The following is a 13704-nucleotide window of genomic DNA, read 5'->3' as shown; positions in this document are numbered from 1 at the left end:
TCTGGGCCTCTGGTTCTAATCTCACCCTATAATCCTCTTGGCCTTAGCATTACTATTTCTCTTATATAAGAATCTTCCCACTCTCAGGCTTTGCCAAAATCCAGTTCTCTTACTAACTAAAATTTCACTCTTCTTCCACCTCAGCATGGTATTAGTAAAAATGAGTGGGTATAAAAATGTGTATATATGCTCTGAGTGAATAAGTTAATTTATATTTGAATGAGTCTGTGTGTATCTAATAGTGGGTGTTCATAGCCAGGTTGGGAAAGGTGTGTGGGAAGGGATAGGAAAGGGTAAGCCTGGTGAAGAGGAAGAGAAACTGTAGAGGAACCTCAAGACAATAGTAATAAGACTAGTGTTGGAGAGAGGAGACTATCATCTGTTTCTTTGCTGCCGAGATGGTCATTTCTTTCTTATTAATAAAGATTTCCAAACATAATAAGAAATCATTTGTAGAGGGGTGCCTGGGTGGCTCAGTTGTTAAGCATCTGCCTTCGGCTCAGGGCGTGATCCCAGGGTGCTGGGATCGAGCCCCGCATCAGGTTCCCTGCTCCACTGGGAAGCCTTCTTCTTCCTCTCCCACTCCCCCTGCTTGTGTTCCCTCTCTCGCTGGCTGTCTCTCTCTCTCTCTGTCAAATAAATAAAGTCTTAAAAAAAAAAAAAAGAAATCATTTGTAGAGATATCTAATTTTACTTGATAATGAATTGAACCTCTGTCCAATATGTGCCTAAATTAAAATTACTAGAAATTAGATATTTCCATATTTAATAAAGGGTATAAAAATCAGTTATAGGAATGAATTAAAGAAATTTAATGTTTTGTACTGTCAGCACCATTGTTCTTTCCTAATACCACTGAACAGTGTTTCTCAGTGTCACCCTCAGACTGGAGGCATCAACATCGGGTAACATGTTAGAAATACAAATTCTTGGGCTCCACACCAGACCTACTGGATCACAAACTTTGGGGAAAGGTCTAGTTATCTGTGTTTTAACAAGCTCTCTATGTGATTCTGCTATACAGCAAAGTTCGAAAATCATTTCTGTTAATTATAAGAAATTGGCATCTCTGTAGTATCTTCTAATATGAAAGATATTTTACTATAAAATGTACCCTAACACTAGTGAAATTTATCTTAGTTTATTGAAGTTAGGGATAGATCCAAGGATAGATATTTGATTGGAAGAGTGGATAAGGAAGGAAAGACCTGATAGCTATGTTCCTACTGTGATGATTGATATAGCTATGTTTGCTTAGTTAAAAATATATCCTGATTACATAAGAGTAGAATTAAATTCTACATGTGTACATTTCATATTGTAGTATTTAGAATATATAAAATATTCACCTATTCTATTGGTTTAGAAGTATTAATAATTGAGAAAATACAATGACCAAAATAAAATGCTTAGTAGACTAGCTCAACAGCAGAATGAAGGAGACAGGAATAAATGAGCTGGAATATAGAACAATAGAAATTACCCAATCTGAGCAATAGAGAGAAAATAGAATAGAAAGAAAACGAATTATCTCAGAGACCTGTGGGACTGTAACAAAAGAGGTTACCTTCTTGTCATTGGTGTCTTGGAAGGACAGGAGAAAGAGGGTATGCTGAAAATGTACTCAGAAATGACTGAAAGCTTCCTATATTTGGCAAGAGACATAAACCTACAGGTTCAAGAAACTGAGCAAACCACAAACAGGATAAACCCAAAGAAATCTATGTCAAGACATATGATAATTAAACCTCTGAAAAGCAGCCAGAGAAACACAACACCTTACCTATAGGATAAGATAATCATAAACCAGAGAACAGTGAAGATATATAAAAAGTACAATTTCTACACTTCACTCCAACTGGTAAAATTATAACACCAGTAGACTATGATAAGTTATGTGTATATAATATAGTATTTAGAGCATCCTTTCAGAAATACTACAGATGAATCAGAATGGAATTCTAAAAAAATGTTCAAGTAACCCACAAGAAGATAGGAAAAACTTAAAAAATAGAAAACAAAAAAAATAAAATGACAAACTTAAGCCCTAAGGGATCAATAATTTCATTAAATGTAAATGGTCTAAAATACATCAATTATAAAACATTGTCAGGGTAGATTAAAAACATGACCTACTATATGCTGTCTACAAGAAGCTCAATTCAAATATAACAATAGAGGAAGGTTGAAAGTAAAGGATGGGAAAAGATGTATAATAGTGACTACATTAATATCAGATAAGGTAGACTTAGAAAAAAGAAATTACTGGAGAGAGGGACATTATATAGTGATAAAATCGGAATTACAAGGAAACAATTAAAAGTAATTTTTTGATTTTAGAAATAAAACAGAAGGAACACAAAAGCAAACATACATACCAGATAATGCCTTAAGAGAACTAGAAGATGAAAAGAAGGAAATGTTTAAAATTTAAAAAGAAATGAAGAAAGACCTAAAAATTTGAAAGAAATTAAAATTGAAATAGGCAAAGTCTAACATCTGGGTAATTGGAGCAAGAAGGGACTTGGTAAGACTCTGTTCCTCAGCTGGTTAATGGTTTCAGAGGTGTTTATCTTATAATAACTTATTAAACCGTACATTCCTTTTGTGAGATTCTTCTGTATTTGTTTTGTTTTACAATTAAAACATTATGAAATGCAACAAAAAGACAAATAGTGAACTGGCAAATATTTGCAAAAAAAAAAAAGGAAAAAGAAAAAAATATAAAAATGTCATGCAAATTGATTTTTTAAAAAAACTAAAACTACAATAAAGAATTACAGAGGATGTAAATAAATTGTTTGCATATATTCAAAAAGGTAATAAACACTAAAAACATTGAGTCTCACTGAAATACTTCCTGGAAGACAACTTTCGGGAAAGGAACAAAGGGAAGAAATTTGATATCATATCTGTGGATAACTTTTAATTTAAGATATGGCCTAATATCTGTTGTGGGTGAAGTTGGGGTTGGAAGGGACTTGGGGCGATAGATATATGATAGATATATGATCCCAAGGTGAATGCAATACCAAATAATTCACTTGTTTTTTTTGGAAAATTTTTACTATGAATTACATTGAATGCTTTTTTATACCTCACAGTGAGAGACCTACCACCAATTTGCCTTGATGTTAGACAAAAACAGCGTATTTCTACAGATACATTACCATCTGAAATGAAGGCCCCAGTTCTTCCAGAACCTGTCCTTCCCAACCAACCGAAAACTATGAAAGACTTTCAGTAAGTTTCAGCTCACTGTTATATGTAGCACTGGGTGTTATATGCAAGTAATGAATCATGGAACTTTGCATCAAAAACTAGGGATGTACTGTATGGTGACTAACATAATATAATAAAAAATTATTATAAAAAGAAGAAAAAAGACATATAGTCATCTGCATGCCAGAACTCTACATAATTTCATATTTTTGTGTAAGGAATTGATTGAACTTGTGGCTCTTTATAAGGTATTGGTCAAGAGTGAAGACATTGAAAGACTAGATGTCTCAAGGTGAAGGTGAAAACATATATATATATGTTTTATGTATAAATAATAGGTAAGGGGTAGATAATGTTGCAGCAAAAGAAACAATACTAAATAAGAGAGTATGAGTTAAAACAGACAAAAGGAGATAAAGATGGTGATAAAATAATAAAGTGTTTCGGGGCGCCTGGGTGGCGCAGTCGTTAAGCGTCTGCCTTCGGCTCAGGGCATGATCCCAGAGTCCTGGGATGGAGCCCCACATCAGGCTCCTCCGCTGGGAGCCTGCTTCTTCCTCTCCCACTCCCCCTGCTTGTGTTCCCTCTCTCGCTGACTGTCTCTCTCTCTGTCAAAATAAATAAATCTTAAAATAATAATAATAATAAAGTGTTTCTTTTAAAAAAAATACGATTTCATCTATGTGACACATAAACCATAAAAGTTATGTCACTACTGAAAATAATCCAAATGAATACTTTGAAGAACTAAGTGATAATGAGAAAGTAGAGGGGCGCCTGGGTGGCACAGTCGTTAGGCGTCTGCCTTCGGCTCAGGGTGTGATCCCGGTGTTCTGGGATCGAGCCCTACATCAGGCTCCTCTGCTAGGAGCCTGCTTCTTCCTCTCCCACTCCCCATGCTTGTGTTCCCTCTCTCGCTGGCTGTCTCTGTCACATAAAATAAAATAAAATAAAATAAAATAAAATAAAATAAAATAAAATAAAATAAAATAAAATAAAATAAAACAAAACAAAAAAAAGATAATGAGAAAGTAGAGACAGAGCATGTAAACAAAATCTCAAGAAGTTTGGCTGTGTAGGGGCGCCTGGGTGGCACAGCTGTTAAGCATCTGCCTTCAGCTCAGGGCGTGATCCCAGCGTTCTGGGATCGAGTCCCACATCAGGCTCCTCCGCTAGGAGCCTGCTTCTTCCTCTCCCACTCCCCCTGCTTGTGTTCCCTCTCTCGCTGTGTGTCTCTATCTCTGTCGAATAAATAAATAAATAAAATCTTAAAAAAAAAAAAAGTTTGGCTGTGAAGGAAAAAAAGTGTTCATTGTAAAGAGCACGTCAAGAATGACCTCTTTAGGGACACCTGGGTGGCTCAGTCGGTTAAGTATTTGTCTTCCGCTCAGGTCATGATCCTAGGGTCTTGGGATTGAGTCCCGCATCTGGCTCCTTGCTCAGTCTGAAGCCTGCTTCTCCCTCTCCCTGCCACTCCCCTTACTTGTGCTCACTCTCGTCTCTCTGACAAAAAAGTAAATCTTAAAAAAAAAAAAAAAAAGAGTGACCTTTTTAAAAAGCAAGTAAATGGAGAGCCGAATTTAATATCATGATCCAAACAGAAAAAGGGACATTAGATAAAACCTAAGGAAATGTCAATAAAGTTATGGACCTCGGTTAATCATCGTGTGTCAATATTGATTCATTCAGTGTAACATACCATCCTCATATATGGGAACTCCTGATTATCTTCTCAATTTTCCTGTAAATCTTAAAGTGTTCCAAAAAATAAAGTTTATTTAAAAAAATAATATCATGATCCATTTAAGAATTATAAGTTCATAAACTATACTTATATTAACTGGAGCATATTGTATTCAGCTTCAGTATTTCAAATTACATGTTTGGTGACACTTATTTTTAAAGAAATAATGCTATTTTATCTGAATAATATTTCTATCTGTTAATGTTTGTTTTCATTTTAGGGAAGATATAGAAAAAGTTAAGTCATCAGGAGATTGGAAAGCAGTACATGATTTTTATCTAACAACATTTGATTCTTTCCCAGAACTAAATGCTGCATTTAAGGTAATAACACATAAAACACATTTTTCACTTTTAGTTTTACGTTTTCCAAAAAGGATACAATAACTTAGCTCTTTTTCTACCTCATATTGACTTTAAGCAGCTGTTTAAACAAACATATATGTATTAATTTCAGAAAGTATATATCACAAATAAATATTACTTAAGTGATATCTTAAGGATTGTTTACATTTGTACTAATGATGATGTTTGACTTCACTCTTTCAGTTTTAAGAAACAAAGTGATTATGCTGGCTGATTGAACATGATAATAAAAAAATAAATATAAAAAACAAAGTGTTTAAAATAGTTCTTATACATTCATTTTTATTTCTAGCAACTTTGCCTGAAAGTTCTTTTTCATCATCCTACTAAAAAATATTAGAAATTATGAAGAAATAGTTACGGTTCAAAATTACTAAGAACAGTCCTTAATGTTATATACACTTAATTCATTAATTGAATTTGCAGAAAGATGCCACCGCCTCCTTTAATACCATTGAAGACTCTGGGATCAATGCTAAATTTGTGAATGCTGTATATGATGCCTTACTTAATACTGTAAGTATTACTTAAGAACAGATGTAAACGCTATAATTCTTTATCTCTTTTGTATTTCAAAAGCAGCCACACAAATATTGTAATAATCACCTTGTAACATAATTATATAATTGTAGAGTAAATTTAGTTGTTCTCGGAAAGTTAGATATTTTTTATTTTTTTAATTAAATGATAATTAAGCAGAAAATACTTTTATGTCCAGTCCTTCTTTAGTAAGGCTTGCTGAAATAAAATCATGCTTCACTTAGCCAGCAAAAGGAGATAAATTATTTGATTGTATTGGCATTGCACTGAATCTATAGTGGTTCTCAAATTTTACTATGCATCAGAATCACAGCAAGGGCTTCTTAAATACAGAGTTTCAGATTCAGTAGGTCTGGGGGAGAGCCCAAGCATTTGTGTTTCTGACAGGTTCCCAGGGACCGCATTTTAAGAACCACAGTGCTATAGATGAATTTGTGAAGAGTTGACATTTTTTAAATTCACGAGCATGGTATAGCCTTCCAGTTACTTAGATCTTCTTTAGTTTTTCTTGATGATGCTTTGTAGTTTTCTGGATAAATGTCTTACGCGTGTCTTGTTACATTTAGTAGTACTTGATTTTTACTAGTACTTGATTTTCTTGATACTATTGTAGTTTCATTTTCTAATTACTAGTATATAGAAATACTTTCATATATTTATCTTTATCATGCCAAATTCACTCATTAATTCTAATATTGCATCAATAGATTTATTTGGATTTTCTGTATAAACAGTCCTGTCGTTTGTGAAAAATGAGATTTTTCACCTCTTCCGTCCTTTTATCTTGCATGTATGGATGGATAGATCTAAGTATTTGCCTTATTGCACTGGCTAGGACCTCTTGCACAATTTTGAATAAAAGAAGTAATAGCAAACATTTTTGTCTTATTTCTAATCTCAGTACTTTACTATTAAATACTTGAAAAGATACATAATAATAATTGCCATGAGAGAAATATAAATAACATTACACATCCGTTCAAAATGAGTACAGAGTTTTTTAGTACTGAATTGGCAATATTGTGCAGCAACTGGAACTTTGATACCCTGATAAGGTAAGTATAAACTAGTACAACCACTTTGGAAAGTTGTTTGACATTATTTACTAACACTAAGCATATACATAAACTGTGACCCAAAATGTTCCTCTCCTAGGACATTTGTCTGACCCCATTTGACTTGGAATGATGTCAGTGTTTTATAGACACTAAAAAAATTAAATCTACAACACAAGGGGAAAACTGTCTAAAATGGAAATAAGATTTTTTTTTTAGTATTTGAATTATTAAACTATATAGGAATGTTATTTTATGCCTTTTCCAAATCCAGTAATGAAAAAAATTCTTATTTTTTATTGAACATAATTTCATGGCACTTAATAATGAATTGTGGATCTACCTGCTAATTATAACTTGTTACTGGTAGTAATAAATATATTTAAATATATGTGGTCATTTTATATTGTTAAACATACTACTCTTGGACTCGTGTTTGTGATTTTATCCTGCCAATCCAGGGAAAGTGAAATTTTTTTCAGTTATATAAAACTGATGTTGGTCATCAAAGGGCCACCATATACATTTGTGCAGTTTGCTGTGCATGGCACATCCCAGGGAGCATTCTCATTGTAATCTTACGTCATTGGTGCCCTAGCGCTCTCAGGTGTGAAAATCATACGACCGTAAGTGGCAGTCCTCAGTCATCAAGTCTGATTTTAACTATTGAAACAGATCTCTAAATGTAATTAACATATAAAAGTCACCTAAGTACCTAATCCTAATTATTTCATGATTTTCTTTTGCCTATAGCCTCAAGACATTCAGAAGACAGTATTAAAGGGAATCATTAACAGCCTATTACGAGAATGGAAAGGGTAATTTTAACTAATATTTAGCTAATCAATATTGATAGTTAATTTTTACATCCCATACATCCTCAATATATATGCATGTATTTTATTCTCAAAAAAGATTTTAGTTGTTTTAAAAGCATAGATCAGAAAGAAATTGTAAACCATTTATGACAAAAAACCACAAAAACACTTATGACAAAGTTTTTTAACTTGAGATTTGTGACTTCTCAAGAGGGTCTATATGCGGGCTTCACAGGATCTGTGAATCCTTTAAAATTATATGTAAAATTTGTTATGTACAGATATATGTGTGGTATAAAAATGGGATGGGTAGTCACATCAGTAACCTAGAATTAAATTATATGGACATTAAATTTAGCTTTGGATTTCTTGGTAGCTAGAGCAAAATTTTTCTTGTTTCTAATATAAGGAAATGTAAGTTTGGCTACTGAAATATTTTTTTCCTGTAACTAAATCTTGAATCATTATATAAGGAATGATGGAATAATGTAATTGATAATGTTCAAATATCACTGGCTATGTAGAACACAACAATATGCTGTGAAAAGTCCATATTATTTAAATTGATATTATTTAAGTAGCATGTAACTTAAATAATAGCTTCTACTAAAGCCAAAGGAATACCATTAAATTATAATTCAATGTTTATATTAAGCCCCATTTAAAAATAATATCAAAATTATTAAATGTTAAGGGACACCTGGGTGGTTCAGTTGATTGAACGTCTGACTCTTGGTTTCGGCTCAGGTCATGATCTCATGAGTCATGGGATCCAGCCCCACAGTGGGCTCCGCACCCAGTGAGGATCTGCTTGAGATTCTCTCCCTCTGCCCACCCCCCATTCATGTGCCCTCAGTCTCTCTCTCTCTCTCAAATAAATAAATAAATCTTTTTAAAAATTATTAAATATTAAATGTAGCCCATATTTTTTAATAACACTGCTCTGATTTTCAAAGAAATTCATGGTTATTACAGAAAATTTAGAAAAAGCATTGCTAGTATTATAAAAAAAAAAGTAAACATGTTAACATTTTGCCATCTTTTTCCTGGTCACCTTTTTGAAACAATTTAAATCATACTGTATAGTTTGATGTGATTTTTAACAGTATTTTTCCTAATTTGTCATTAAGATAATAAATTTACATTTTCCTTGAATTGTATGGTTTTGGTTAAACCCATACTGCTTCACTGAAAATGAAGAGAGAGATTTAGAGTGTGGGGAGAGCTCCTGAGAGAAGGAGGAAGCCCAGTGGCCTGACGCCACCCGGGCCTGAGTCCCCTCTCATAAGCACGCTCTCAATGCTTTCCAACCCTGCCCCTCAGAAGTGTGCCTGAGACAGATTAAAGAATAATTCAATGTGTTTTATCTATCAAAGGAGCTTGTGGTCTTTACCCAAAAATCTTGTTTTATTCTGGATTTTTTAAATAACAACAACAAGATCTAAAGTTTACTGACTGTTTATTATGGGCTAGGCACCTTTCTAACAATCTTCCATGTATTTCTCATTGAGTCTTCACTGCAATTTTATGAAATACATAATATGATTTTTTTCATTTCACAGTGGAAGAAACTAATTTACAGAAAAGTTACAGAAATTGCCCAAGTTAACACAGAAGTGCCTGAGTCAGGATTAGAACATAGGCAGTCTGGCAAAGAGCCTGTGATCTCAACCACAACTTCAATGCCCGGAACTGTGAATTGCATTAAAATATGAGTGCATGGGACAGGAATTTGGAAATTGTCATGGTATTGTTATAAAATGGAAAAAGTAGGGCTCGCCTATCACCAGGAATTTTAATATTTATGAACTGCCTTGAGTGTTTTAAAATATTTTCAGATAGGGGCACCTGGGTGGCTCAGATGATTAAGTGTCTGCTTTCGGCTCAGGTCATGATCTCCAGGTCCTGGGATAGAGCCCCATGTCAGTCTCCCCGCTCAGTGGGCAGTCTGCTTCTCCCTCTCCCTCTGCCTCTCCCCCTGCTTGTACTTTCTCTGTCTCTCTCTCTCTCTCTCTCATAAATAAAATCTTAAAAAATAAATAAAATATTTTCAAATATAATTTCTAAAACATAACAGTAGTCCTGTTCAGAAAATAGTCTGACAATTGTGTATAATATTATAGACAGAAATAGTTTAGATTTGACTTAAACCTAAACACTTTTTTTTAATTGTATTTTCTTCAGTTTATTAGCCAATCCATTTTGTTTCTGATCTCCCTATGATATAATCATAAAGGCTTCCCATTACCTATGCCCCTTTATAATATCTGACTGCTTTTGTTTTTGTTTTTTTGGGGGGGGGTTATGTGGGGTTTTTTTGTAATTTTTTATTATGTTATGTTAGTCACCATAAAGTACATCCTTAGTTTTTGATGTAGTGTTCCATGATTCATTGTTTGCGTATAACACCCAGTGCTCCATGCAATACGTGCCCTCCTTAATACCCATCACCGGCCTATCCCAATCCCCCACACCCCTCCCCTCTGAAGCCCTCAGTTTGTCTCCCAGAGTCCATAGTCTCTCGTGGTTCATTCCCCCTTCTGTTTACACCCCCTTCATTCTTCCCTTCCTTCTCCTTCTTCCCCTACCGATCATCCTAGTTCTTATGTTCCATAGATGAGAGAAATCATATGATAGTTGTCTTTCTCTGCTTGACTTATTTCACTTAGCATTATCTCCTCCAGTGCCGTCCATGTTGTAGCAAATGTTGAGAACTCATTCTTTCTGATTGCTGAGTAATATTCCATTGTATATATGGACCACAACTTCTTAATCCAGTCATCTGTTGCAGGGCATCTCGGCTCCTTCCACGATTTAGCTATTGTGGACATTGCTGCTATGAACATTGGGGTGCATATGGCCCTTCTCTTCACTACGTCTGTATCTTTGGGGTAAATACCCAGTAGTGCAATGGCTGGGTCATAGGGTAGCTCTATTTTTTGAGGGACCTCCACACTGTTTTCCAAAGTGGCTGTACCAACTTGCATTCCCACCAACAGTGTAAGAGGGATCCCCTTTCTTCACATCCTCTTCAACATTTTTTGTTTCTTGCCTTGTCAATTTTTGCCATTCTAACTGGCGTAAGGTGGTATCTCAGTGTGGTTTTGATTTGAATTTCCTTGATGGCTAATGATTTTGAACATTTTTTCATGTGTCTGTTAGCCATTTGTATGTCTTCATTGGAAAAGTGTCTGTTCATATCTTCTTTTTTTTTTTTTTTAAAGATTTTATTTATTTATTCGACAGAGATAGAGACAGCCAGCGAGAGAGGGAACACAGGCAGGGGGAGTGGGAGAGGAAGAAGCAGGCTCATAGCAGAAGAGCCTGATGTGGGGCTCGATCCCAGATCGCCGGGATCACGCCCTGAGCCGAAGGCAGACGCTTAACCGCTATGCCACCCAGGCGCCCCTGTTCATATCTTCTGCCCATTTTTTGGTTTGTTTATTTGTTTCTCATGTATTGAGTTTGAGAAGTTCTTTGTAGATCTTGGATACCAGTCTTTTATCTGTAGTGTCATTTGCAAATATCTTCTCCCATTCTGTGGGCTGCCTCTTAGTTTTGACTGTTTCATTGGCTGTGCAGAAGCTTTTTATCTTGATGAAATCCCACAAGTTCATTTTTTCTTTTGTTTCTCTTGCCTTTGGAGATGTGTCATGAAAGAAGTTGCTGTGGCTGATGTCAAAGAGGTTGCTGCCTATGTTCTCCTCTATAATTTTGGTGGATTCCTGTCTCACATCGAGGAGTTTATTTTTGTGTATGGTGTGAGAGAGTGATCAACTTTCATTCTTTTACATGTAGCTGTCCAATTTTCCCAGCACCATTTATTGAAGAGACTGTCTTTTTTCCACTGGATGTTTCTTCCTGCTTTGTCAATGATTAGTTGCCCAAAGAGCCAAGGGTCCATTTCTGGGTTCTCTATTCTGCTCTGTTGGTCTGTGTGTCTGTTTTTGTGCCAGTACCATGCTGTCTTTGTGATCACAGCTTTGTAGTATAGCTTGAAATCAGGCAACATGATGCCCCCAGCTTTGTTTTTCCTTTTCAGCATTTTCTTGGCGATTCAGGGCTTCTCTGGTTCCACACAAATTTAAGGGCTGTTTGTTTCAGCTCTTTGAAAAATGTCATTGGTATTTTGATCGGGATGGCATTGAAAGTGTAGATTGCTCTGGGTAGCATAGACATTTTAACTATGTTAATTCTTCCGATCCATGAGCATGGAATGTTTTTCCATCTTTTTGTGTCTTCTTCAATGTCTTTCAAGAGTAATCTGTAGTTTCTAGAATATAGATCCTTTATCTCTCTGGTTAAGTTAATTCCAAGATATCGTATGGTTTTTGGTGCTGTTGTAATTGGAATCGATTCCCTAATTTCTCTTTCTTCAGTCTCATTGTTGTGTATAGAAATGCAACTGATTTCTGAGCATTGATTTTGTATCCTGCCACATTACTGAATTGTTCTATAAGTTCTAATAATTTGGGGGTGGAGTCTTTTGGGTTTTCCATATAGAGTATCATGTCATCTGCGAAGAGAGACAGTTTGACTTCTTCTTTGCCGATCTGAATACCTTTTATCCCTTTTTGTTGTCTGATTGCTGTTGTAAGGACTTCTAGTGCTATGTTGAATGATAATGGCGAGAGTGGGCATCCTTGTCGTTAAACCTAAACACTTTAAATCATTATTCAGTCAAGATAATTCTTCCACAAAGAAATGTTACTGACTAAACATTTTTATATATACATGTGTATACATATTTCAAATTTTAACATGTATGTTATATATTTATATTTCAGACTATGTAGCTTTACATTATGTAAGGGTCGTTTAGTACATTCGGGGCAGTGATTTATGTTTTCAGATTTATTTTGTAACTATAACAGAAAAGTAAGTAAGCATTTGGTCATTTTATTTTCTTAAAGGAAATTCAAGGAGATACTGGGAGGTGAACCTTTTTTTCCCCAGCATTTAATTTTGAAAAATTTCAAACCACAGAAAAGTTAAAGACAATGAAAACTCATATACCTTTCACCTAGATTCACCAGTTGTTAATTTTATGCCACATTTGCTTTTTTGCTTTCTCTCTCGTGCATGTGAGTGTGTACGTGATTGTTTTTTTTTTTAGTAAATGGACACTTAACCTCTAATTACTTCAGCATGTATTTCTTAATAACCTTTTCCTACATAACCATAACACTGTATCACATGAAACAAATTTAATGTTTTTCTAATAGTACTCTCTCAAATGCAGTCCACATTTAAATTTCCCCAGTTGTCTCAAAAGTGTTCTTTAATATCTGGGTTTTGTTTTTCAATCCAGGACCAGTCAAGGATCGTGAATTGAATCTGGTAATCATATAGATGAACCATTTTTAATTTAAGAAGTTACTTCAGGGAATTTGTGAGAGTGTATTCAATAGACCCTGAGAGGGTGAGAAAGAAACACTCACCAGCTTTGGGAATAGCAGAAACTCTTGGTCAGATTTGATAATGTGAAAATCCAGATTATCATGGAAAAAAATTACAAATTAGTTATTTCTCAGAGGTATTCAAATATGAATTTAATTTTGAATTTAATTAGAAACATACTAAATGCATTTACAGTGTGACTTGATTTGCAGACATTTCTATATCTATCACTTCAGAAATAGATATATAAACAGAGCATATTTTCTTTCTGTGAAAGAAATTTTTTTTTTTTTGACAGCGCAAGCAGGGGGAAAAACAGGCAGAGGGAAAGGGAGAAGCAGGCTCCCCACTGAGCAGGGAGCCCGATGTAAGACTCGATCCCAGGACCCTGAGATCATGACCAGAGCCAAAGGCAGATGCTTAACTGACTGAGCCATCCAGGCATCCCACATATTTTCTTACTTCAGTGCATCAGTATTTTTAAGTGAGATATATCAACTATCCTTTATTAAAACAAAAATCTAAGTATTCTAAAATTGTTGATTATTCATCAGGCTCTT

The 13704-nt window shown here is 34.8% G+C and overlaps 1 protein-coding gene across 1 annotated transcript in view; it reads left to right on the top strand.

Moving 5' to 3' along the window:
- HECTD2 (HECT domain E3 ubiquitin protein ligase 2) overlaps nucleotides 1–13704 on the top strand; it is a 74572-nt gene that overhangs the window by 32774 nt on the left and 28094 nt on the right. The window contains exons 3-6 of the mRNA XM_040624673.1: nucleotides 3105–3243; nucleotides 5187–5289; nucleotides 5758–5847; nucleotides 7680–7744. Coding sequence (XP_040480607.1) covers nucleotides 3105–3243; nucleotides 5187–5289; nucleotides 5758–5847; nucleotides 7680–7744 — 397 coding nt within the window. The remainder of the gene's footprint in view (nucleotides 1–3104; nucleotides 3244–5186; nucleotides 5290–5757; nucleotides 5848–7679; nucleotides 7745–13704) is intronic.

Source organism: Ursus maritimus, unplaced genomic scaffold (genome assembly GCF_017311325.1).
Source record: "Ursus maritimus isolate PB19 unplaced genomic scaffold, ASM1731132v1 scaffold_7, whole genome shotgun sequence".
Classification (NCBI taxonomy): domain Eukaryota; kingdom Metazoa; phylum Chordata; class Mammalia; order Carnivora; family Ursidae; genus Ursus; species Ursus maritimus.
This window is presented reverse-complemented; position numbering and strand designations above follow the sequence as displayed.